At 38.1% G+C, this 27997-nt stretch overlaps 1 protein-coding gene across 4 annotated transcripts in view; it reads right to left on the bottom strand.

The window, feature by feature from the left end:
- Positions 1–27997, bottom strand: part of ITGB8 (integrin subunit beta 8) — a 90304-nt gene that overhangs the window by 924 nt on the left and 61383 nt on the right. The window contains exons 15-16 of one of the 4 annotated variants that reach the window (XM_072925584.1): positions 15030–15114; positions 113–14079 (exon numbers count right to left, since the gene is read on the bottom strand). The exons of 1 other annotated variant lie outside the window; for it this stretch is intronic. In XM_072925584.1, coding sequence (XP_072781685.1) covers positions 15064–15114 — 51 coding nt within the window. In that variant the 3' untranslated portion in view covers positions 113–14079; positions 15030–15063. Of the gene's footprint in view, positions 1–112; positions 14080–14516; positions 15115–27997 lie in introns of those variants that run through there. 2 more of the 4 variants (XM_072925585.1, XR_012054541.1) reach the window with 2 other exon arrangements.

Here is a 27997-nt window from a genome sequence, read left to right as displayed (position 1 = left end):
GATTTCTTTTGTTTGGTTTTTTTCTTTTTTTTTTTCTGAAATAAGACTGTTTCATGGTTTGGGTTAGTTGAGAGGGTGGTGGTTGGTTTTGTTGATGTCTTTTTTTGTCTCCCTTCTGAAGAAATCAGGTAAACAAATAAAGTTCTCTGCACAAGCCTAGAAAATAACAGTTCTTCTGCTCCCCCACTGGCACATATTATAATCTACATAATTTACTTTCAGTAATGCCTCTAGGATTTATGATATATAAACTCCTAGTTCTTCCTTTTACCAAATGCTGGTATCCCAGAGAAGACTCCCAGATATTTAAATTAGTTACTCAGCTGAAATTTAAATTAGTTACTCAGCTGAAATATTTCTCAAGTAACAAGTTCAAGACTTGGCCTAGTTTATGCTTCTCTTGTCCACCTCCCACTCAGCATTCAGATTATGTTTGTGTTACATTCATTGGTCACGATGCTTTGAAAGAACCTCAGAAGAAAATGCATTATTGGGTATTACTGTCTCCTGCCCACTGGAACCCTGTATGTTCAGGTAGAGTCAAACTCCTGCATGGTCTGACCTGCATGGTCGGACTGTTTTAGTACTTTCTTAACTCATTAGCATTACCTAGGATTTATATTACTTATAGTTTATATTACTTGTATGTATATATATGTAATTTATATTAGCCTGGAGAAAAGGAAGTGCAGGGGAGCCTTGTCTTTTTCTACAACTACCTGAAAGGAGGTTGTGGCAAGGTGTGCATCTGCCTCTTTTCCCAAACAAAAAGTGACAGGATGAGGAAGTGGCCTTCAGTGTTGCCAGAGGAGGTTTAGTTTGGATATTATGAGAAAAGATCTTCACCAATGTTGTCAAGCATTGGAACAGGCTGCCCAGGGAAGTTGTTTTGTCACCATCCCCGAAGGCATTTAAAATGTGTGCCGCTGTAGGAACATGGTTTTGTGGTGGACTTGACATTGCTGGGTTAATAGTCTGACTCAATGATCTTAGAAGTCTTTAGGTCTTTTCAAACCTAAATGGTTCTGTGATTCTGTGGCTCAGCATTAAGCCTGCATTATGCACATACACATCTGTTCTCTGTTTCAAAGAATTTAGAAGGCCTTTGGCTTCTGCTGCCATGAAGAATATGAATTTACAGATTTTTGGAAGAGACAGAAACACCAAGGTGAAATTACTTTGCTGTCCCAACCTCAGGCTTCACAATTTTATGGAGTATTTCCTTCACCAAAGGTAACAAGTTTTCTTCTTACTCACCTCAACTAGAGTGAGAAATCTCCTTATCACATCTCAGTTTTTTATTTAAACTGGTCATAAACTATTAATTTCAGAAGAAACTATCTTTGCATATAAAATTTTAGACAGATGGACATCCCACCTGGAAAGCAAACTCCTGCTGTGGGATTGAGAGCACATAGGTAGCAAAGTAGATGAATAGAGGTAGCATGAACCCAGAATGTCACTAGGACTCTATTTCAGAGCTATGAAATACATATGGTAGTCAGCATCACTGGCAGCTAGGGAGTGTTTAATACCTCCAAAACACAGAACTTTCACTTTTCAAAGTATCTTTCACTTCATTATTAGTTATTCACACACAGTAAAAACGAAGTTGTTACAATCATAATTCTGATCCATTGCTCTGCACTCCACAGGCCTGGCAAGAAAGAGCCTGAGTTCCCCTGCATAGAAAAGTTGGTCCAAAAAGGGTGTGGGAGAAGAGCAAAGAACTGATCATGCAGAAAAAAGAGTCACAGGGTGCTGAGTAGGAATTTGTTTCCTTCTCTCTCCCTCCTTTCCCCATTTCTTCCTTTGGAAGGGATGATATGCTCTATGCAAGATAATGAGCAACTTCAGAGGGAAAAACCCACCCAAGCTATAAACAAAGAGATTAAATAGAAAATCAAAAAATAAGGAATAACAAATGATCTCCTGGAAAAATATTCGCCATCAAACTTACTGAGAAACAAAATCTTGTAGTCTAGTTACAGCTAACCACTCTATCCTTAAGTAGAAAATAAATCAGCGTATTCTGATACTTTTGTAGAAGCAAAAATTCTGGACTAAAATACACATATAAAACAGAGAAGATTCCCATCAATAGAAGGGAGAGGAGCAACACAAAAAACTGTAGTTTACAATTTTGCCTTTGTAATTTTGGGATGAACACATTATGTTAAAAATATCATAATGCCATTTGGAGAAGAAATACTATTCTTCCTTTATCCAAAAATATTTTCTATCTTTGGAAAATAATATATGCATCTGAAAATGATTCTATTTCAAATAGCCAATATACACCTATGTCTCCATGTGTTTGGTTAATCTGTCCAAATGTTGTCACTGACAGGAAGAGTAATGTTAAACACAATCAAATATCATTAATTAACACCAGCCATAACAAACTAGAGAATATATCTATTTTTAAAAACTATTATCCATAAGCACATTATTAAAAACAAGCAACCCAAACACCGTAACCAGAAACACCCTGTTACACAAGCTGAAAATGAGGACTTGTTTCCCCAAGAAAACCATTAATGCTGAAAAGAATGCAATTCATGGTGTGTAAAACCAGGTGACACCCAGCTTTGCTGAAACATTTCCTCAAAGTGACAGTCAAGTACAAAGAAGGTGTACTGTATTATACAGGTATTATAGCTCCTTACCACTTTTTGATTTCTCCAACAGACCAGAAGAACACCGGCCATACACTTCTCTGCACTCAGAAACCATGTGGGAAGTTAGGGCTAGTACTTGATCCATTACCTTAATTATAGCTGACCAGCTTCAGATTTCATGCTGGCTTGTAATTCATGGGCAGGACCTATAAAAGACCATGTTGTACTTTGGTTTTTGTTGCTTTGTGATTTTTGCTTATGTGACCTGAGATTCAGACAGAAAGGACTTGACAGAATAACTTTAAGATAGGAAAGTCCTGGTTTCTCATTTGTTTGTTGGCAATCAGACTAAAAATGGACAATTGTAATTGTAGGGTTTGGGCACCATTAGTTATAGTCCTCTCCCATGTATTCTCAGCAGCACAGTGACATATGTACTGTACTGAAGCTCAGCAGTCAAACTGTTAGTAATCACTGGGAGTAGCTGTAGTCATGGCACAGTGCTTGGAATTAGGGGACTGAATTTTGGTGCTCATAAATGGATCGGCTTAATAAAGGAAGCAGCCAGTGAAATATTGTAATTCTCCAAACTGAAACAATGATGCAGTTATTCTGCTGTAACATTGGCAACTGCTGAGCTATTGGAGATCTGATGCATTGGATGGAGAAGGTCTGGGTAGAGGTGAATATTGGAAGAGTGAAAAATCAGATAAAGAAATATATCCCAACACTTAAACTTTCTGAGCAAATCTCTCTTGTCCAAAAGTCCTAATGGTGTAACCAAGCAAAACTATTATTTGTGGTTTCCCAGAAACTGGGGAGCCAGAACACGTCTGATTATTTTAACTAAATATTAACATCAAAGATAGCTATTTATTTATAACAGTTCTAAGCAGAACAACTTGAAAGAATTCATTAATGCTGAAATAGTTTTACAAGTTCTCTAGTACACATTTTGTCAAAGAATGAAAACAAGGAAATGCATTTTATTCTTGCTTGTGAAGTTTGTAGGTCCTTTCTGGGTGACACTTAAGTGATAAGTGTGAAGAATTTGGCAAGATTACTATAATTCCTCTTGCTTTAAAAAGAAAGTCAAGCCAGTGTGATTCACTGTTTTTTATAAAATAGAGATTTTTTAATTCTTTTTTCTTTCTAAGTAATAACATGAGATAAGTAGTAACATCATATCAAGCAAAGAAGGCAGTCATTCTGCTGAAAAATTTGTATGCTCTGACCAAGAAAATTTCACACATTATGGAAATGGTGACTTAAGTCAGTAAAGATCTATAGAGATAGTTGAGGGGACTGGATGTGGTTATACCCATATTTCAGAAAGACAGGGAGGAAAGAAAGGGAAAGGGAGGATGAACTACCTTATGTAAGCTGGTAATTAATTCTAGGGCCTTCCATCCTGTATCAGGAGAAAGACACAACAATGAGTTTTCAGCTATCAGTTCAGGAGTATTAAGTGGGCAACAGAGACAAGAGGTAATAAAATGCCCCTTAAATTTTTGGAAAGTGACAGAACAGAATTTTCTTTCAAGAGTCAAAAGAAGTAACTGGAGATGGGCATGTCTACATTTCATCCTGAGAAATGGAATAAGATCAAGGAAGAGGATTTCCATAAAAGAGATGGTGATATTCTGTAGTTCAGTACTAGTAGTAGTAGTAGTAGTAGTATTTAGAGAGTGGTAGTTCATATTTAGATAAAAAGAAAGGAATAATAACAGAATAAATGAAAGCTTGAATATAAGGTTATTTTTACTCAATAGGATTATTGTTACTCATGGAAAGGCAGCCTAAGGACAAAAGGGATAAAAAGAGTTGGTAATTAACAGAAACTTGTTATGAACTTGAAACACAACTAAGAGAACATTTCATGCAGAAGCATGAGATTTTCGTGTAGGAATAATCTATTAATAAGCAGAAGCTGGGGAGGACTTTACAGGAAGCTTTTCTACAAAATAGCATCTGGGAGATGTACTGGAAGGAAAGCTGAATAGAAGCCAATGCTGTCAAACTGGGATGAAAAAAAACAAAATTCACAAAAGCACAGAAGAGTCACATGTGAAACACATGGAGTAGTCTTTTCTCTGTGTAGCACTGTCACTACACTCTGTGTAGTCCTGAGCTGGATTGCTGTGTCTAATTTTGGTTGTTCCAAGAGAGATGTGGGTGATAGGAATTAAGGAAGAAAGTGAAACTGAAGGCATATGAAAGATATGACCCTTGAGGAAAGACAGATGGAATTGGGTTTTGTATAGTGGAAAATATGCAATCGATTAAAAATCTGAAAGTCTATTGCAAAACCAGTATAATCCAGTGTTTTATATATCTACTGTGTTACTGAATTACAATAAGAAAGAAAAAAAATTAAAATGCACTGGGCCAGATAACTGATGAAACTCTTGGTGTCTAGAATTTTGATTTATTTATTTTTGGTGTTTCTTTTTCTTTTAAACTCAAGCTATTTTGTCTGTGAGGAAAAAATTGGTATAGATTATTTTGTCTTGAAGCTTGGGAAAAGATGAGATTGTCTTTTGAGATCTTCATCAGCTTTCTCTGTGGTGCTGATAAACATAATGAAGGGTAAAACAAAATGAAAGTGGTTTAATCACAAAAAATTTGCATTGTGATTAAAGACATGAGTTTAGCAATAAACTGAGTCTGTGGAACAGCTGGCAGCAGTTTTGGTGAGGGTTTCCACTGGTGAAAGACGGGAAAGCGGACAAATGTCAGTGACTTCACAACCCAGGGGAGGGTCATTGACATGGCCCATTAACATTAATACAGATTTTGTCTTCTTTTTGGAGTGCATCAGTTATTTCACTTTCAGATGAAAAGTGGGGTTTGGTTTTGGAAATATTTATTTCTAAGTTTACTCCCAAGAGCTTGTTTCTGTAGAACACTCTTTGTTATTTTCATCTTTTGCCATCCTGGAACATTGTCCTTGTGGCTTCGTTTCTACACTGACATGATACATTCTAGAGAATTAAATGTATATCCTTAGCTTTGGCCAACAAAAATGTATCTCTGTGTTTTCTCTTTCCATATAACATCACTGCCAAGATGCCAAGGAAACTCAGGCTAAGTGGCATTCCATAGAAATGTGGCCATCCAGAGGGACTATTTCTGAGCAAAATTGATAAAAGCTGTTAAAACCATGAAGTCCATGGACCTCTTCTGCACATAATGGATGTATTTTCAGCAGTGTAGACATAATTCCTGATACAATTGTTTCATGAATGCAATTGTTTCATGAATATAACCCCAGGATGAACAAAGCTGTGTGAAATGAAACATTTCTGGGTCTGAAATGTCTTACTCAAGCACTCTATACTGTCTCACATCAAAAAAATAGGTGATAGTGAATTATAATCAGTTCATAATACAAAAATGTGGAGAAAATATCAGATGTGTTTACTACAAGGATGGCACCAATCAAGCTGCTGTCTTTGAACTGAACAACATTTTGAATGTGCTGCATAATGCTGGGCAGGATGAGCAGCACAGAGAAAGTTCACTTTTTAGTCTCAGACTCTCAAATACCAAGTGACAATTACTTTCTTTTAAATATTTGTATTTCTCAACATAATGCCAAATCTTGAGGGCAAGGACCTCTGTCTTTTACTTTACCATCTCACCCTCCAATAATAGATTATTTTGTACATATATATATCTGAGATTGAAAGACAAGATGTTTTCTAGTGCCATCTATGTAGAAGTTGCTCTTTGGGCAGTTTTCCTTATCTCCTGTTAATGGGCCCATCAATGTCTTACCACATGACTCAAAGATAACACTTTCCAGGAGCCAGCTCTGTAATCAAAGACACACCTCGTGACTCAGAATAACATCAGCCCATTGTAAGATACTCCACCCAGTGGGGAGGAGCTAAGCATTCCCACCTAGATATATCCTGAAATTTCTAGACAGAGAAGCAGCCTTCCCACAAGTTTCCGAGAAGACACTGCAGGGGGAAAAAACCCTAGACAGCTGGGTTTTTTTCCACTAGACCAACTACACCTCTTCTACAAGACCACTACACAAATAAAACCACATCTACAGCTCCAAAAAAAACTCCAGCGTCTCCGATTTAGACTGCTACCAACACGATAGCCAAAAGAGTTTCGAGTTGTATTCTGACCTTGTCAGTAATCTTCCTTTTGTATCATTGCATGTATTTTGTCTCTTTTCCCTTTTCCCAATAAATTATATTTCTGACTTAGGGTCTCTCACTAGTTTTGCTTTCAAACAAAAAGAATATAATTTAAATAACATGAGTGAATCAAATTGATGTTATCGATACATGTCCCATGTGTTTACTACTAGAATGTGTTCTGATTAAATCTTTATATGCTCCCAAGGGTCAGCAAATGTGGTAATTTTCATCTAAACAAATCAGTGTAAACATCTCTTCTTTCTGAGCATGCTCTTCATGACTCATGAGCACATCACTGAATCTTTTCCTTGTCAGGACAGGCCATGATAAAAATTAAGGTTTAAAAATAAACTATTTAAAGATGTGTGCAGAGAGTTACCTTCCACTGCTACTATTTAATCTAGGAAAAAGAAAGTTAAAATGTAGAGGCAGAAAAAATGTGATGAAGGCACACATAAAACATTTACCCCTACCTAACATAAAACTCTTAAGACAAACAGCTGTGGGTTTCATATTTAAATAACATATATGGATGGACAAGTCCTGACTGAGAGAGTGCCTGTCTCCAGGTTGAGCTGGTGCTGATGTTTGGGATGTTTTTCCTAAATCATAGTTTTTCCTATCTGCTCCCCTACCCAGCTCTGCACCCTACCTGTCCCCTCTTGTGAGAGACACAGCACCTGCCTGTGCAGCTGGTATCACCACTTTCCTTATTTCAAACCCACATTTTTCCTTTATTTAAAAGTTCCCATTTCTTTTGGCATGCCTCAGATGTTGAAAATCTCAGCTATCCCCTAGTTTCACATCTCATACTTACCTCCAAGATATATGATCCCTGAGGACATGAATGGGAAAAGCATCCTAGAAGTAATAAGAAATTGTTTCAGAACAGAGGAGATGGGGAAAATTTCTGAAGGCATCTGCCTTGTACTACTTGTATGCAAATTACAATTGATCACCAAAATAAATTACCCTAATTATAGACTTGTCTTAAATATCAGATTAGAGAAGTTATTGCTTCTGTTCATAAAGTTGTGTTATGAGGTCACAATATTGCTTTGCCTTGGGGTAGTTAGGTTTTTTCCGTGGCAGACCATTCACATGTACTTGGCTGCATTCTCTTCTGAGGAAAAATGTTTTGGCATTTCAGAAAAAAAGCAGTAGGATTTGTGCCAGCTGAAATGGTTCCTGCATTTCAGGCTACAGTGTCTGGTGGCTAGTTTTGATGCTGGCTATGATGGCAGTGATTTCTGGTTCAGAGGTAACAAGACTGACAGGGCTGAGGGAAGGAACAAAATATCACACCTGTCTGTCCCATAGGTAGATAAATAGTGGTGAGAGGCAGAGTGAGAGCTACATGCCCCAAAGCTGCCTTAGTCAAACTCCGGTGCTTAAAAGGATGATGCTGTCATCTTCTAAATTTCCTTTTCTTTTGAGTAGGTAGTCTCTCAGGTATCACTACGATCTCCCTTTCCTACTTCTTCCTCCTTCCACTTTGAGAAACAACAGTATTCACTGACCTTGGTTATTTGCATACTCTGAAGAATGGGGTCTAAAACTTCATCTGTTTCCTATAATTTCCTGATCCAGTCCTTCAGCTGCTGGGTGAACACGTTTAGGAGTATGTTTTGTCCAGTGTAATCTTTTACTATTTCCACTGCCAAGAGTGAAGGAAGCCCTTTACATGGACTGAGGAGTCCTCAGGTGACTGAAAGAGCTAGTGAGATACAGATCCTGCTTCCTGTTGTGATGTAAACTCTAGATCAGGACTCTGTACTGTTTTTATTCAGGGCTGAACTTTTAGCTCTAAATGTGTTCAAAATATTAAAGTAGTTATGTAAATGTACATTTTTGTATGCATCACTGCACAGTCATGCCTGGGCTCTCACTAAACTTTCCTTCTGTTGTACCACTTTCTAAACAGACTATAAGAACTCTAAAGAGCTTCTGGTTGGACCAAAATTAACATGGCTGACAAAAAGGTCTGATGAAAGATATTTCCTTTAAAGTAGAATTCGATGCATCCAAGGTATGCACAAGAATATGTCTGAATAGCTCTCAAAGATTCAGGAAATGGTTAGCCTTTTCAAATTAGCAGCAGCATAATTCAGTTTTAATATGGTTGTTACACAAATATTGCTTTGATTTATTCAGGGATATAAATTTGTTTAGGTAAACAAAAAAAAAAAAAAAAAGACTTTTCCTCTTGTTCCTCCTTATAACAATCTGTGTCATTCACTATGACCCAGTTGTACTATTCTGATGAACTGATACTTATGGAAATAATTAGAAGATCCCAGCAGTACCCACTACCCATTACCAAATATCCCTCAAGTCAATATGCACTGTGTTTCACTTTTTAAAGTAATTCAGAAAAGCTCTTAATGAATTGCAAGTAAATTCTTACCATATGTCCAAGAGAGCAATCAGGAAGAACTTTCAGCCAGTAACACTGTAAAAGCATTGGATTATTTTTTTCTGTTTGTATTGGATGCTATCCTATTACTAATAAGAAGACACAATCTGAACATTCATCACTTTTACACCTCCAAGGCATTTGTACTGTAATGCCATGGAAAACAACATTCTGCAATGTTACTCTAGCTATACATGTGATAAAAATGAATAAGCTCAGAACCCAGATATTTCTCCTGAGATCTTAAATATTTATGTATTTTTTAATCAAGAAAACTATTATTGTGTCTTTTCCAGCCAAAGACCCCAGAATAACCTATCATAGCCTTAATCAGAATCCAGCAGGGAATACCTTTCTTGCCAAAAGCACATAAAAGTTTAACCATGGAACAAGACAAAGCCAAAAACTACTGAAGTGCTAAAACAATAAAGAGTGAGGGCAAGAAGCTCTTATCTACCAGAAGCTCAGCATCCTGGGGGATGCACAACATTTGGATTGCTGCCCTGCTGCATGTGGGTCATGAGTGTGGCTCTGGGAGTAGGACATCTCTGCAAGCAGACATTGGATGTGTCTGAAGGTGGGAACTGTGTCCCTTGGTGAATGTAAGTGAAGATCACTGGGTTTTTGCAAGTGTTAACATATTTTTCCCCAGGGGAACGCCTGGAAAGATGATGGTTCAGGATGGTCAAAATTTTCAGTAAGCATGATTTTTTGTTTAAATAAACCAAGCCCATAATCCATTCTGCTCTACCATCCCCTTGAAATGCTACTCTGGAGGAATCACAGTGGTCTTAGTTTTTGCTCTCTTGGAGAGCAAAAAATTAAGTTGAGCTTAGGATAACTGTGTCTCTTGCTGTCTAAGACTCAGTACATAAGGCTCACTCTTTCAGAAAAAAAGAACATCTGACTTGGTTAAACCTTCCATTATAAAAAGCTGTTCTTGTGGGGGTTTCCTTCTGATGATTTTCATTTTGTGTGCCAACAGGTGTTTTGAAAATAATGTGAGTCTAAAGTACTCAACAACATTGAAAAAGACTTGTGGCATGGGTAAATATTATGGACTTGCATTTAGTGATTTGAGTATTTACATGCATAAAAATCATGTGGCTTGTTGTGAAAATGGTCATAGACATGAAAAGAAATTAGCTAAATCCACAGTTAAAAAAATAATTAAATTGCCTGCTTTGATGTCCTCTTTTATAAAAATTCAGAAATGTTACTCTTTTGGATAAAACTTGCTGTCTTCAATAAAATATCCTGATTGAAAAAGAAAGACTGCACTATTACAGTCAAGACATCCTACCCATTAGGGTAGATTTAACACAAGAAATAAAATAATTAAATTTATCTATACCAATATAGCATAATATTTCCACTGTAACTGCCAAGAGAGTTAGTAGTTGAGTAGAGTCAGGGAGAGTGGTATATCTTGCTTTTCTTTGCTTTATTTCTAAGTATAACAGGGACAGTATAAAGCATGATGTATCTTTAAAATTCCATATAGGTGAATTGCAGGAGTGAGAATGCATGAAGTGTTTCTAAAAAGATGCTGTCATGGCAAACTCAAAATTTCTATGGTGTTGAATAGTGTTCATGTTATTTCCTGATGGTTGTCACTTTTTGAAGAAGGAATCTCTTCCTTTGGTTTCGGTCAGAAGAACACCTTGCACTAAATGCAGAATTCAGGGAAATTTAAAAAATGTATTTAAAATTAGTGCGTGGGTAAATTAATTTTTCATATAGCTACAAAAGGCAACATTTTTAAAAAGAATATTCTCCAAGTGGCTGGATTATTTTTATGCTCTTCAAATTACCCCATCCGAAAAGCTTTCCTAAAAATATTGCAAAACAGAGGTTCAAAGTAGCTTCCTTAAGATAGCATTTTAAACTTTGGGTATTGAGGATGCATGAACATGTAAATTAAGAAGTGCTATTACTAGCCATCTGCTTTTATGTGCGCAACCTGAATTAAAGTTCTGTCACCATGAAGCCAGAAGGTTCACAAGAGAGGCGAATCAGACATTGAAGTGGTTGATTGAGCCTTGACTCAAGAATACTAATGTGGGGAATTAAACTGGAACTCTGTAGAAAACTTTCCTTATGTGATATCCCTTATTCCTATAATGATATAACTCCTATGGGCTTATAACAATAAGAACTTTCCTCTAAATATTTAGGAAAATGATTCTTAGATGTGTAATTATCCAGAAAGTGGTGATTTGTTTGCTTTTTTAACTCTTCAACCTCTAATTTGTGTGATCTTGGGCAGATAATTTTCTTGTATTTACTTTAAAAAAAAGCAGAGATTTTACAGAAGTTTTAATTATTTATGAAATTTATTATTTATGAAATACACTTTTCCTGCTCCACAGAAGTGCTCTCAGAATACAAAGAAAGGGTGAAATGCCCAAATTCTACAGACAGAAAATCCAGATATGTACATAGTACTAAATATCAATCAGCAGATGAAAAAAAAAATCCAATAAAATGTTATTTTCTTCTGAGAGGATGAACTGTGTGGGTTAGATCTCAAAAATACAAGTTTTAAACTGGGAAAGGCATTTGCCCACAAAAGAGGAGCTAGAATTTCTGTGGTGTTAACAGACATATTAAAGCCAAGGTTTCAATTTTGCAGAACTTATTAATATGAGTCACATCTGTTCATATTTTGCTTATTGTTATGGTGTAAGAAAGAAACTCTTGACCTTTCTTAAGGAAGAACAGAATTGTACCAGGCTGGTCAGGAGATCTTGGCAAATCTGGAAGGCCACAGCAGGACATACCTTCTGTTTAAATCTCAGGTATTTTGTAAAGCATTGTGTGGGCTGTAAACTGCAGAAGAGGTACTACTGCATTTTATGAAAACATCACCTTCTGTTTTTTATTTACTCTCCTGCATGATTTATTTAAAAGAGAGGAAAAACATCTCAGTAGCTGAAGCTGTGTCTTAGCTCAGTAATGTCACAAACAGTAAGGGAGGGAAGATCGTGAGAAACAGCTGAAGAAGTTGGTGAATTATCAGTATGCAGGGTCATGCACATGTACAAGCCTGCCCAGCCAGCATTTGCAGGCTGGGCTCTTGCTGGAGCATGTGATAGAAAAGTGAAGGGCAATGTAATTAAAAACTTGAAATGCTGTGCTGAGGCCGTTCCTGTTTACTATAAAAGACGTGCCCTCTGTTGCGTGCTACACAGTAATAAACAACCCTATAGAAAGGCACTGCGGCAAACAGGATACCTCCTGCTCTAGTTCCTAGGGCTGTTCTTTCTCCCCTCTGTCCTTGACCTTAAGGAACTCCTGCTTTCCTCCACCACTGGTCCCAGCAGCCCTCCTGGGCACTCCTGGCCAGGCTCAGGTGTGCTCGTCCCTGCCACGTGCCTCCCAAAGGTCACCAAGGACCCGTGCCCTGCTCTGATTGCTGCCAATGTGAAAAGGCAGCAAAGTCCCAGTCCTGGCTCTGTAAGAACTTGCAGAACTAAATGAAGAATCCCTGGGCATCAAAGATATTTTCCTCCCATCTCTGGTTGTGCTTAGGAGTCACCCATTACCACCTCACAGCAGGAATAATTTTATTCTTGGAGCAGTTATTACTTAACACCCCTAAATTAGTAATATCTTGAGTTTGATAGTGCCTGTCATCTGAGACTAAGGATGTTTTGCAACAATATTACAGCATTATCTTGCTTTCAGCTTCCTAGTGAAACAGCAAGACCTTTTATTTTCCTTATTTTTTATTAAAAGAAAGGGAAACATTTGCATAAATGATCAGTTGAGTTAATCATAATAAAGCAAACCTACCCAAGACAGGCTGACTGTTAGCACTGAGCTCCAACTACAAAACCAGGCATTAAAATCTGAAACACTGTGGTAAAAATATAATTTCCAAGAGACAAGCAAAATGTTGGGACATGATGCCACTCACAAGGCCCTTGTGAATGTTATAGAAGAGATATAATCGGTGATCAGTTCAACCAATTTTTAGTTTGAACTTTGCTACTAAATCTGGTCTCCATTTAATGTGAGGGTTATCAGAATCAAATGATGCTTAAAAATTTTGGCAACAAATGACTAGCAAATATGCAGTAGGAAGCAGATAACAGGATGTAACCACAATCAGAGAGATTTAAAAGCCTTCCCTCACCAAAGGGACCATAAATAGCCAGGAAGTACTCGTGACTTGTTGGATGGGTCAGAAAACATTGAAATAAACCCACCAGTTCCTGTTATTTCTTATCACTTATGGTTTGTAATTATTCAGGAGCTGTAGTACCCCTCACACCTTCAGCTGGTTACTGTTCTCTCCCCCACAGACCGATTTTGTATGCAGGGAACAGGAAATTCCCTTGAGCCAGAGGGGAAAGTTTAAGTCAAGTTGCTCAACTGCCTTATCTGTGTTACAACTCCTTCACAAAATGCACTGTCACTGCTTATCAGCAGGTGGTTTATGTTTAATACTTTCAAAGAGATAAAAGGTTATGAACCAGGAACCTGGCCCTGATGTTCATGCAAGGTGACAGAAAGTGAGTGATGTTCATTTCATCTTACCTTTCAGTATAGAGAAGCTGCCACTTGCCAGGCACATCCCTGTGATGAATAGGACACACCTCTTTCCCCTATTAACTAATTAATTCAAGCAAACATCACTGGCAGAAGGCAATCTGCTCAGCTGCTTTACTGTTCAGAAGGTAGGAGTTGCCCTGGTGCAAAAGATCAATATTTAGAAACAAATCATTCCTGGGTACAGCTCAATAGATCCTTTATTGTACCGGGCTAATGTATGCCACAGGCAGAGAGCTCCGAAAACAATCCCCACATTGTGCTGGATTTTTTGTGTGGTAAATCAGCCCAGGTAAAGTCCAGTTACCTCCTTGTGAGCAGGAGTCTGTAACAGCACAAAAGGGCATGTAAGGATGCAAAAGGAGACAGAGGGATATGAGATATTTACAGGTGTATGTTTTTCTATTGTCTCGGTTGTTTTCTTTCCAAGAATTTTTGGGCACTTTTCTAAATTTCTGCCCATCAGAGCTCAAAGTTTTAACTGTCACAGACATAGTCTTGGCCAGCAATAGGCAAAGGGACATGCTTTGGGAGCTGGGGAGATCAACATTTCAAACTGGGGTAACGTCAAAAATAAAACAAAAACTCTAAAACTCTGGGGGTTTTTCTTACCAGAAGCATGTTTTTTTCAAGAAGGTCACGCATGATACTGGAAAGGTACTACCCATTTAATAATAATAAAAAAAATTAAAATATGGAATATTTCCAGCTTTAGTGATAGTGTGTGAGTGGTTTTTTGGTTTTTTTTTGGGGGCATAAATATAATGAAGATTATAAATAAATTTCTGATAAAAAGATCTGCCACAGAATTTAAGTTTTTGTTGTATAATTTACTATCTGTAAGGAAAATAATTATTGTTTACTTCTTTATGATCAAGTCTTACTGATTTTCTGACATGCCTGTGTTTAAGAAATCAGAGTCTCAAGCACAAAATAAAAAAGAATTTTCTATAACTTCCTCCAGTATTTGGGTAAACCATGCCCAGGAAAACAGAAATTTTTTCATGTTTCCTTAGAGGAGGTCCACAAATCTATGTCTTCCATGCTTAAAATAAAAAAATCAGTTCCCATTTGTCCTTCTGAGCTATCTTCTCTGAACAAGATTTCAGTCAAATTTGACATCTGCTTTATAACACTTGAAACATTTTTCCTATCGGAATGGCACTTCATCTGGAATTTTCCAAAAGACATTTAATTTTTTAAAATTCCTACTTCAAATTATCCCCATGGCTAATTTTCTTGATATTTCCAGTGTCTGGACTGGCAAGATCTTACCTCTAAGGCAGTGAGGTTTAGTTTCAAAACAACTTTAAAATGACAGGGCTTCTAGACATAGGATTTCTGAAAGGCATGCAACTTCCTGAAAAAAATTTAATATCAACAAGGGTAAGGCTTATTATTTTCACCTGATAAAATTTAGGTATTTTCAAAAAATAAATCTATGAGCTACTGATATATCTTTTATTCCATTTCATAATATATATGTACAATATATTATTTCAATTACTCTATTACATGTATTTCAGATCTTTCTTCAGAGGCATGGAAGAACCAGTCCTTTAATATTTGCTTTTTATAGGACATGTAATGATGAAAAACATAAAGAAGAAGAGGACAGCTGAAGGCTATGAAGGAGTTTTCACAGCTCTCACAGACAAATGTTTGTTAGGACCAGATTTTACTGGGGGGTTACATGAACTTTGAATACAACAAATACTTTGGCAAAGGGAAAGCAGAAAAAATGCAGTGAGATCTTTCTAAAATTAATGACTTTTATTGATTAGACCATTTGTATCTTATGTAGAGGGAGATGTGTTAATTCCAGTGTACCTGCCATTCCTTAATGCATTTGCTTACACATGGAGAAATGCAAGTAAAACTGAAGCAAGTTTGCAGAAATATTATGACACAAACACTGGCCAAGCAGAGGGGATCATTATAAATCTCTGTCCAAGGGAAAATAATCTAATGTAAAGCAAAAATTTTCTCCAGGATCTGTTTTGCTTTGTGGAGGAGGCTGCTCCCCAAAACTCACTCTTATCCTGCCCTAAACAGAGCAGGTTTGCAAATTGACTTAACACAAGTTTGACTTTACACCACACAAAGTTTGGGTGAATGTTTCCCTGCTGGTCAGAAACATTCTTCTTCTTCAAGATCCTTTTCCAGGTGGATCTTATGCTCCAAAGCAAAATTCTTACAGATAACTGTGACTTTAGCTGTAACTTGTACCAGTAGTTATTGGATGCACTAAGAAATCGGAACATAAGTGCTACTTGGTAATTCAATCACCTCCTGATCCAGTTTACTGCATTAAATAAGGTGGAGTTATTATGTAAATGAAAGAGAATGACCCAGCTTTTTAGGTAAGCTTGAAACTAATGTAGTTGACTTCAAGAAGAGCAGAACTGTATGCCTTTTTCTTTCCTACATATGTAGTTTACTTAATTTTTGACCAAAAGCTGTTATCAGCAATCAGCATTAGTGCATTTATCTCTTTCAATATATCAACCAAAAATAATAAAATATTCTTTTACCCTCAGGGAAACAAAGCAGAACCAAATATTCATATAAAACATTAAGCCATGATTTGCTTCATTTATTGTGTGCAGTTCCTGTCTTTTGGAACATTTGTTTCTTAGTATTTTATGCTTTACTCAGTGGGTTAATCACATGAGACCTAACTGACGCTGCAAAAATCTTAAGGCTCTCTCACTTTATATTTATTCTATGTTTAATACCTGAAAGAAGATAAAAAATGTGGAAAACAGACTCCATGGTGTAAGTCACATGATGGGAAGATGGCCAGTTCAGAGAACTTGCAGACACACTGCACATTTTCAGGAAACTAATAAAAACATTCATATCCAAGAAACGGGGAAAAAGCCCAACCCCAAACAAATCAAAACCAATGGCCCAGAAATGTTAAAGCAGATAATGCTTTTCCTGAAAGTAAGCTATTTACTGCTGTTACTTTTATTGTAATAGGGATTTCCGTCTGACGCACCAATCAAATGTTAGATAATGGAACTGGATGACACAAAAGAATGTGTTTGGGTTTGCCCCAAACTTAGGATCCAGTATTTTTGGAGGTTTGATCAAGTTGGCTCTGTTTTTAGCAAAGTTTATTTTTTTGTATCTGCTCATCTCAAATCTGGACACAGCTGGGACTGCAAGTAGAAAAGGCAAAATATTATTGGAAAAATTTTGCTTTTAGTATTTCTAAATCACTGAGCAGAGTTAACTCTCTGAAGAAAGATTGTTTTGGAGAAGCATAGACTGTTTTTAACCTGATGATGTCCATTTACAAGTGCTCTTCAGCTTTCACTACAGCTCAGGTTAAACTTTGGCAATAATAGTATTTCAGAGAGATTTTCCTTGTGACAACATTAATTGAAGTGGAACAGGAAAATATGGAATATTCCTAAGAAAAAGGCCTTCCTTCATAATTTAAATAATCCAAGATTCTAAAGTCCATTTAAAAGTACACGTCAGCCAAATCCCAATGTCTCCTACAACACCAGAGAAAAAACTGTTGAACCTGCTTGCACCTGCAGAGTGATCCACCTGACAGAAGTTGAGGTATTAGGGGATACTGTGCTCTATGTGATTAATTAATGAGGCTGAGGTTATTAATATAGTGAAAAACATTATATTAGTTAATGAGCATACATGAAAATTTCACAAGTACTTTGTCATATTTGGACTGACACTTCTGTAAATTATTTTTTGGGCAGTTTTTAAAAAGGCAGACCACATAACTCAGAAACCCTCTAGAAAGGTAGTACCAGGAAGAGGTGGGCTTTACAGCTGAAGGAAAGAGGAGTGGAGCACTGCTGGCATGCAGAGAGGAGAGCTGCAGTGTTGGGGTGATGGCTGGTGGTCAGTGTGGCAGCTCCCTTGGGGCTGCCTTTTCAAATGAGCAGTTTTGTCAGGTTTTGCATTTCCCACTGCAGGCAAAGAATGCTTGGGATGCTTCACTTCATCTTTGTGTAACTTGAGCAGTTCCAAATACACACTTCATAGATTTTTTTTTGTTGCACTTCTGAAAGTCCATTAAAATGACAAAAAATAAACAAAGCACCAAAACCCATATCTGATGGCTGTCATACCTTGCTTAGCTTGACATAATATTTACTCCGTGTTATCTGATTAGCACTAAATGAGGAAAAAAAATACAGCCTGCTTTTAATTAGGCATTACAGTATGAAAGTATGTAAATAAAGAAGCTATCGTTTGCTCAAAGTAGTTTGTCTAATATCAACTGAAAGGCCTGCTGGGGATCCCCGGAAGTACAAGGGGAGAAAGAAGGCTTGCCATAATAGAAGCTGTGGCTTTCTCTCTCTAGGGGTTCCTGAGGGTCAGGGTGACCCCAAGAGAGAGATCCTAAAAGAGTCTTTGCTTCCCTAGCCTGAACGCAGTTAAATTAGGAGTCTTGGAATGCTTCCAGTTGTGCTTTCAAGGTTGTTTATTTCTTCTCTTATCTGTAATATTTTCTCTCTGACCTGCCGAGCTTTGGCTAGCAAGGAGGCCAGGCCAGCCAGAGGGATGTCCTGGACTCCAACAAGAAGCCTTATATTTCCATGTTGAGTTAAGAACTGCAGATGGGCAGATGAAGTATTAAGTAAAGCCCAGAAGTACCTAGATTTTCACACTGAATGCTGGCCTGTAAAAATTGATAAAGTAATTAACTGAAAAAGAGTACAGAGTGTATGTAAAAGTAGTGTAGCTTTCGTTGGATAAGTCAAATGGAAAAAAGGGTGGAAGCTCTAAGAGAGGAAAATGGTCCAAGTATTGGGAAAGTATAGAAAACAACCACATTTTCAATCAGAATTTCTAGCGCTGTATGGATAAGCCCATTACAATAAATAGAAACTGTGAACTGAAAAGATGAATGGGATTACAAAACCAAACTAAATTTATCACTCATCCTGATGACTTATACTTCTGTCTTGAATAAATATCTGTGGCCTGTATTTGAAGCCTGGAATTTTCCCAAAGCATTCCAGCTCCTCCAAGCCATGACAAGACTTGTTCTCTTTGATGAAGCTGGTTAGAAAGCAAATTGTGCAGCTGAACAGCTGGAGGACCAAGCCTTGTGTTGTCTCTCTGAGGTTTGGACCGTTGCTGTGGATCACTGAGGTCTTGGAGCCTGATTACTGCTCTGGACCCTGCTGATTGAACTTAACATACAAATGCAGACATTAGAAGCAAAGGATAGCCTGTAGGACTGTGCCTTCCTGTACTGGCAGGACATAGCTGCAGATGCCGGTACTGGACAGGAGCAGTGAGGTGTAGTTCACACACTCCTCTTGCTTGCAGGGATGGCTAGAGCAGTTCCCACAACTGTCAGAGGGTTTCCAAATTGAAAACAATCCTTCTCTTGCATGGAAAAATGCAACTTCCTGCTGACCAAACCAGTTTGTAGGTTTTAGGCAAATCTTACAACTAGTCCTGATCAAAGATGTTCAAATGGAAAGGGGTTCCATCACTGGCATTTAGTCCATAATAGCTTATCAAAAACCTTTCACTCATTCTGGAGAGCAAGGCTGGGTGTCAATTAGTTGTTGAATAAGACACCTGGTGAGTGAGAACTGTTAATGAAAACAGATTGCTGTGTTTTGGGTTTATTTCCCAAGTGCCCATTGACTAATGGTATCTAGGTGGTGAACAGTTTAAAATGCCATCTTGTACTTAGGAGCAGACACATTTTAAACATTGTCTGTGGTACCTTCAAGTTCATTTTGAGGCACAGCATACTGTACTCTCTGGTATAAGTGCCTGGATTTTCCCTTAGTGCACATAAATTCAGCGGCAGCAGGGAAGGAGATCTTGCAGAGCAGGTCTTCCAGTCCTGCTGCAAAGCAACATACCTTAAACTGTGTAAATATCTGCAAGAAGCAGAAACTATATGAGAATAAGCTGCACATCTGCTTTCTCTCAGCATTTAATACATCCTGAGGCAGGCACATATCTACTTACTGCCAGCAAAGCCACGTCCCCACAGCTGCCCTTAGACAAGTGCTTGTTCCTAGGCCTTGCCTATCACAACTTCATTGCTGTCTTGCCCTAATTTCCATATTTTCTCTCCCTAAAATTAATCACTTTCTTTTTCCTCCCCTGTGTTAACAGATTTATTTTATACAGCTTCACAAATTGCTTCTAACATGAAAAGTCTGCATATTGATTGGAACATCTTTGTGCCTCTTTAATAGAAGAAAATTTAGTGACGCAATTCCATTGTTCCCAGCAAAAGAAAACTGGAAGGAGCAGCATTCAGTCTGATGGTGCTGGTTCCCAGATCCTGTCAACAAACACTCAGCAAAAACCTTTGCTCTAGTTTTTAGAAAGAAATTAACACCACACATTAAAAGATAATAGAAAAGTAAATAAATAACCAATTAAGTCACCATGAATTCCCAAGTCTTTGGTTTTACCTCAGAAAAATCCAGGAAGGTTCCTACGCCTATTTTATTTTACAAAAGGAATTTTGAATTAAAAATTCCCTCAGAACTTACACAGTCAAAATTTACAGGCAGCAAAGTTTTGTTCATCCTGTTTCTGCACATGCATTATTTGCTAGTGACACAGCAGCAGGTCCAAGAGACCATAGACAAATTGAGCCCTTAATGCTCAACATCAAGCTTTGCTCTGCACTGATGTTATGATGGTCAGGTCTAGCACATTTACTGAGGCCAGTTAGAATTTACAGCATCAGGGTGAAATAGCTATCTGGGCAGAGGAGCTCCAAATGATTTGTAAGTGAATTTCAAGCGAGGGGACTGAATAGCTTTGTGATGGCAATGCCTGTCTTTCATTCAATACTTTACCTTTTTCAAAAAATTTGTTCAAAAACATATGCATAACTTTATTCAAAACTTTTTTAAAATTCACTTGATTCTTAGTGAAAATTAATTCACTCAGGAATTCCTGCAGTGAGGTGTGCTAAAACAGATGTGATAAAATTTGTGTTAGCTTTGCTCCTTTGAGCCCGGTTTCCTTTTCTACTCTGTAGATCTCATCAGAAAAACTTCATCTTCTCATTGTATAATTGTATGACACTCAGTGTTTTGTGCCAATCCAAAGTAAAGCACTCTGGTGTCTTTAAGCATACCTACACAAAAAGGCCTAGTTTTCAAATTGCTCTGCCACTGCCTTGTTACAGCCTTAGCATTCTGCATGTGGTGAGACACAGTTCATAGGGTGCAGGGTGTCTCCTCCCCACTGGCTCAAACAGCTGCACGTGCTGGCACACATCTGCCCCACAGCTGGGCTCTTCCTGGATGACCATGGCAGCCCTGCCCCCACATCACTCATTTGAGTATGGGAACCTTGTAGTGAGTCATGCCAAAACAGAACAGAAGCATTTCTATAAACCCTTCCCATAAAACCTGTACGGTATGGTGTTCTGGTTTAGGAATGATATTCCCAAATTTAGTCTTCCTGCCAAGCCTCTCCAAACCAGATTCTGCTCACTCACATTACCACCCCCTATTCTATAGCATTTACATCTTGCCCAGATCCTACATCTCCCATGTATATATATATACATGTGTGTATATGTATGTATGTATGTATCTATGTATTTAAGCACGGGCATAATTTCCAATAGCCAATGGCTGTCTCTCCAAGATGACTGTTGAGTTAATTTAGTCTTAACTGTGGGCTCTATCCATCTTACCTGTCTTCCTCTGCAGGAATGCTGGTGCGCTGTCAGGTGCTGCAAGCCACACAAGGACTTAAGGGATGGTGTTTCTAGAGTGGTCCATACTTTCTGCCCTTGGTAGTTATAGCATAGTGTGGCAGTGTCATTCAGCAACCAGTATTATACAATTTAACATTACAAATATTTTTTACCCAAAAATCAAATCCCTTTGAGATAAACATAATATTTGCCTGTCCGTCTGCATTACTTGCTAAATGCACCAAGGTCCCTGAACAAAAACAATCCCACAGATGTGTTTGTCTTTGAGGCAGAACTAATCCTCTATCCCCTAACATGTTCCTCATATGAACTTCAGGAACTTCATTCCCTTCTGTGGTAGGTGGATGCTTTCATTGGGCAGGGCCATTTCAGTTGGTGGGTGTCTCTCACTAAATGTAGATCCCAGTATTTGAAGGTGCACCCTTCGATGCTTTCAATGTTATTTTTAACAGTTCATTGCACCATTAAATTTTCCCAGGGCTGGCACACGGTAGGCAATATGACACACCCACTTTAAACCTGGCCCAGGTCCTCTCTGGTCCAGGTGTCTATGAGGCTGTTTTTGCAATGAGTCCTGTTGTCTGACTCAGCTCTTTTAGAGGTGCCATGTTGCCACAGGACTTGCTTTTCAAAGCCCAGGATGGTGTTCCAGGCAGTGGTGTGAGGCTCAGGGTGCGTCTCCATCCACCCAGTGGTTGCTTCCGCCATTGTAAGCTCCTGGCACTTGCCTTGGTGAATTTGCAGGAGTGTGATGTCATCAATCTGCCAAGCCTCGCAATATTTGTATTTTAGCCATTGTCCACCATATCACAGAGGCCTTATTGATTCCAAATAAGGCAGTCATGGTTTAGGAATGGTATTTCCGAATTTAGTGTTCCCACTAAAACACTCCAAAGCATAGCCACTCACTCAGTCCCCTCTCTCCCCTCTCCCTCCCCTGTGGTGGGGCAGGGAGGAGAATTTGAGACATAAAAAGTGAAGATTACTGGTTGAGATGTGAACAATTTACTGGAAACAGCAATGAAAGAAAAAAAAAGAGTGATGATATTGATACTATACAAGAAGCTAACAACTCATACGCTAATGCTCACCACATGCAAGCCCCCACAACACATGACTGCACAACACTACCTGACCTGGAAGGGACCTCTTTCCCTCACTCCCCACAGTGACATGAGGGTCATAGGATTACCCCTCAGTCCTGGTCATGCTGCTTCTGGCTATGGCAAAAAGTTTAGCCTGTCTTGGCCAGAACCAGGAAAAGCAGTATCAAACTCCCTAAAACCAAAAGAAAAATCAAACCCAGCAAAGTCAATAGCTTTTCATCAAATCAGCCAAAATTGGACAGAATTGAAGACTGGGAGATTTCAACAGGAGAAACTTTCTTAGAAGTCATGAAAGTTACAGCAGTGCCGGAGCTACTTTTGTCTGTAATTTACACCATGTCTTGTTGCTATGAACATAGACTGAGGATTATCTGTTTCAATAAGATTTTATGTATTTTCTACCCATTTATAGTAACTTATCCAATTAGTAGCTCTATCTGTAACTACACAATGTGCATTTATGACCCGTTGTGATTCAGTACCTACAAAAACCAGACCTTGAGCCAACACTTACATACCAGAGGTTGCCAGGATCAGAAGAATGGTTTTGAGGAAACCACTTCAAAATCTCCTTCCCTTGCCATAGGAAGGCCAGCACCAGATGTGGTGGACAAAAGCTTGTACATTTCAACACAATCAACATTTTAACAGTCCTCAGCTTGTCTACTTAATCGTTCTGCTCCCTTTCCAAAAGTTTTAGCAAAGCTGGAGATGTGCAAGAAGGCACCAAGAGAATGTGGAGCTCTGGAGCAAACATCATGAAAGATTAAGGGTGGGGAACCTATTACAAGCTAAGACTACCCTGAAGGTAGTCTTTTCACAATAGACAATATAATATAATATAATATAATATAATATAATATAATATAATATAATATAATATAATATAATATAATATAATATAATATAATATAATATAATATAATATAATATAATATAATATAATATAATATAATATAATATAATATAATATAATATAATATAATATAATATAATATAATATAATATAATATAATATAATATAAATATTTATTAGCCAACGTATTTATTAAGTTAAACCATATTTATAAGTAAAACCTTAATTTTTCTAAAAGTGAAAATGAATCTTAGAAAAGACAACTGGAAAACAGAGGAGGAAAATGATACATGGGATGAAAATACTACCAATGGGGAAAAAGTCTGTTTACCTTAACTGTAGATGGTGAGAAAAGATGAGTGAGCAGAGAACCAAGTAGCTGTAGATCTGGATATGAGCATGAAACAGTGCAGACAAAAGTAAACTTGCTGCTGAATGGTAGTTCATTTCTGATGCTGCCTTCCTTCCTGAAGTTTTAGGAATCACAGTTGCAATTTGCACACATGCTCATTACTTGTGACTAATGAGACAGAATAAAAAGAGATTTGGCATCTTCCCCTGGATGGTGACTGCTGTGAGAGAAATTAATTATTGAGAATTATTTGTGTCAGAGTAGCTCACAAATACTACTGCTGCAGAAGATTTCATAGCTGAAATTAGACAGAGAATCATCTCTGACGATTGCCTTTGACAAAGTTTCCTTATGAACTTGATAACATGGCAATTGCTCTCCATGGTAAGTGGAAATGATGATTGCACACTGCCAATAAAATGTCCTCAGAGGAGGTCAGGCATGGCTGTTACATCCTGTAATAGATAAGCCATAGATGGGACAAATATAACACCCTCAAAAAGATGAGTCTGCCTGCCTCATCACTGTTTTTGTGCATTAACATAGCAGACTCTGGAAGGTAGCCCAGGCTTATCAAAACTATCAGAGATTAGCTTTAATTGTGACAGGAGTTCATGAGCCAAGTTTAGGGCCAAGAGCTCCCCAAGAACAAGTGACGTAGGCAGCCAGGCTTAAGAAACCAAAAATAAATGGGAAAGCAGTGGAGTGACTTAATATGGAACCAAGAAAATCAAGCACACAGGAATCTGAATGCAGTGAGTTATCTCAAGCTACACATACTCCAGTGGAATGAAAGCTCAGTCCAGTGAATGTCTCCTTGTTTGCAGGTCCAGCCTAGTTCTAGCTTTTCTTTAACAGGGCAGGGTTAGGATTCAGAGGGCTAATAATCACAGCCTTATCTACTCCCTGCTGAGATTTGATTCAGAAAAACTGTGTCAACACTTCCAGCAAGAGGGTGAAAGAGGAAAAATATCCCTACCATAGTTTCCTTTCATTTGGCTTATTATTAACTACATGGCCAGGCTAAAACACTAATATTTTATCTTGGTGTTAAATATGAGGATTGTTGTTTACATACTACCTTAGGTCCTCTGTCCAGTAAAAATTATTCACTTGAAATTCATTAATGTTTCTTCAAGACAGCTCAAACTCATTTTTTTTTCCTCCATTGATCATGGTTATCACAGCAATGCTGATCTCATCCACAATTCTGTATCTGCACTTGGTCCCAACTTCAGCTGGATTTGATAAGTGGGATTAATTCAGGAAGAGTGGTAGAGGTCTGCCCAGCAGACACACACTCAGTGGGAGTGAAATAGTGACAACTGTCAACACTTTCCTTCTTCAAAGAGCTGCAGAGCAGTGAATTTTTATCTGACTTGGGAGGCTGGGTCTTGTTCTTGAGGAAGATTTTTTTTCTCCAACACAAACATTCAAAATTATCATTTAGTCTTTTTAGAGTTTTGCAGCTGAGAAGCTGAGAAAATTTGGCTTGAGAAGGTCTTATTTCTTCATCCTTCCTGACATTTTGATGCTAGGCTTTGTGGGTTTTTGATTGTTTGTTTCATTTTTTAAATGTTAGCTTTTGTAACAATTTAGAAAAGACAAAACCAACAAACAACCAGCAGAGAACATCTGCATTTAGCTGTTATTAATCTGTTTTCTGGGAATATAGAATGTATATATTAGAAATTATATGATACAATACAACAGACTGTATAATATATACAATGTAGCATAAATCATCTATATATTATATTTTTTATAGTTTATATAACAGGTATTATGGTCTCTCTATATTTAATATATGTTATATTTTATATAGTTTATTATATTATAATAATTTTGTTATTATCTCTCTCATTAGGAAGAGTTAGTGATATCTAAAATAAAAGCAATAGTATGAATCTCATTTCCAGGTGTGGTGGCACAGTGTGAACAATCACTGTTTTGTAAATGTAAACTTGAATGCATAAGAAACAAAGCATCTCTAGCAACATTTTCAAAAGTGACCAGTGATTTTGCTGCCTCATTTTTAAGAAGCCTCAAAAATGCTGGATTCTGTCCAGGTGAGTCCCTCTTTTACTGGCCCTCTCAAAAGACAGCCTAAATCTATAGATACTTTCTAAACTTCAGGGCAAGATACAATTTTGATTAGATCTAAGGTTTTCCTTGTGGGAGAACCTTCCTGTGTCTCTGCAGCAAAAGGATTGTCACCATGTTAACTATTCTCTCATATGTCATAATGGTGAAGTGCATTTGGCACTGATGGGAGGTAATTCACATCCCTGAGAGGCAGGGCAGCATTGCAGAGAGATTTCTTTGAAGTCCTGGCAGAGGAGAGTTGCTGCTTGCATTCAAGAAATATGCTGGGAATGTCTTGATACTTGGCAGGTAGGTTTGACATATAGCGAGTCACACCTGTGCTAGCAATGCGGAGAAGGACGGTGCGGAGGATGTGCCAGAATGGAAAATGGTTTGGCAGGTGTACCTCACAGAGAGAGCTTTGCATGGAATCACAACATGTGTGTGCTGCTACTGGAGAACTACACAGTAGGACTACATGAAGAGCCCAAGAGCTAAAAACCTGCAATTAAACCCAAGGGAAAATAAATGGCAGTCTATCTGCTAAAAGAATACGTTGCCATGGTCAGGAGAACACAGGGCTCTGATGCAAGAAGCAAGCTGTCACTGTGTCCTGGAACTGGGAGATGTCCGTTCATGAATCATACCCACAGCACGAGACCCCCACTCTATTTTAATGATGCACTTCTTCTGGTGACAGTTTCCAGGATGTGCAACTCTTCTGCTCAAAGTTAATGTTTTAAGGTGATGACAAACAACTTCAGTAAGAAAAGGAACCAGAATAGTCCATCAGAATCTGTTTCTCTTCCAAAATATAGCACTATGTGTAGCACCATACATGTTTGAGATTCTTCGTTTGCGTTTTGCCTCCACTGAGCAGCTGCTTATTTTTTTCTTTCCCACTGTCACAACCAGCTTGATAGGGAGAACAATGTTTGTTATAAATTCCCATTAGGCTGAACAAAGACACCAGTCCATTTGTCAGGGAACTCTCTTCGGCTTTACTGTTTAATTGTCTTATCTCTGGCAACCAGCCCACTCTTTAGTCTCATTAGTGTTTTCTATCAAGCCCTAAACTTTTACAACACACTTCAAACAGCTCCTGACTTCCACAACAAGCTTGAGTACAACGTACGGGGTAGAATATGATAGCTGAACTTTGACAGGACAAAGCAAGAGGGGAGAGAAATAAAGGTGGAAAAGAGAAAGAGAAGCAAGAAGATCATCAGTCCTTAGATCCTGTGACAGTCCTGCAATGTGGATAGTCTGGATCTGCAGTAGTGAGATTAAGACAAAAAGAGGAAAAAGAGAAAGAGTGAGAGGGACTGATGCACTTCCTTTCATAGCTTTTCTGGTGCAAGCCTCTCATGTAAAACTTATTTTTCCTCCCATTTCATCACACATACTCAGCCACATTGTTTGCATTTGTGCAGTCAGTCCTTCTGAGTTCTCCAGGAAGGGAGTCAGGGGAGTGTAGGAGTGAGTCTCAAGAGGGAAAAAGAAGTTGGTGGTAGCAACATGCTGCCCCACCACTGTGGGACCCTCTGTTCTGACCACAGCTTTCCTGTCACAACAGCCAGAATATTTGAGACAAAATACACCTACATGCTTATGCCTGGTCCTCCACACCCATGCACACAGTGTAGTGCTTGTCCAAACTGCAGGTTTCACGTGGATGCCATAAATTAATTTGCGCAATGAAACTTTCCCCAAAACAGGCTTGTGGATCCCCAGCAAAATGTTGTAATCAAGGAAATTCTTCTTCCTTGGAAGTGATCAAAGTGGATTTTGGTTTGGAAATGATGACATGTTTTCAAGTGTGACTTGTGGCCACATTCCTTAATCTACTCAGTATTCAAGCAACAAGGTCCAGATCTCAGATAAGGCTCCAGAGAACTGCCTTAGAAATTATCTTCAAGAGATGAGTGTGCCATTTAAGAAAGTAATCATAATGTAGGATTATTTTTTCATATTGTCTGCCCTCTCTGACTTTTTTTCCAGTCAAAGAGATGTTTCATGAACCAATTTATAAACTCAGTTACAGCTGTTATTATGAAAAGTTACATTGGAACACCTCATTAAAGGTTCTGCCCTGCTTCTTGATCACAGTAGATAATTGCTATGTTTTTATTTGCTCATTGT

This window comes from Taeniopygia guttata, chromosome 2 (genome assembly GCF_048771995.1).
Source record: "Taeniopygia guttata chromosome 2, bTaeGut7.mat, whole genome shotgun sequence".
Lineage (NCBI taxonomy): Eukaryota > Metazoa > Chordata > Aves > Passeriformes > Estrildidae > Taeniopygia > Taeniopygia guttata.
The sequence above is the reverse complement of the archived record's forward strand: the minus strand, read 5'-3'. Positions and strand labels throughout refer to the sequence as shown.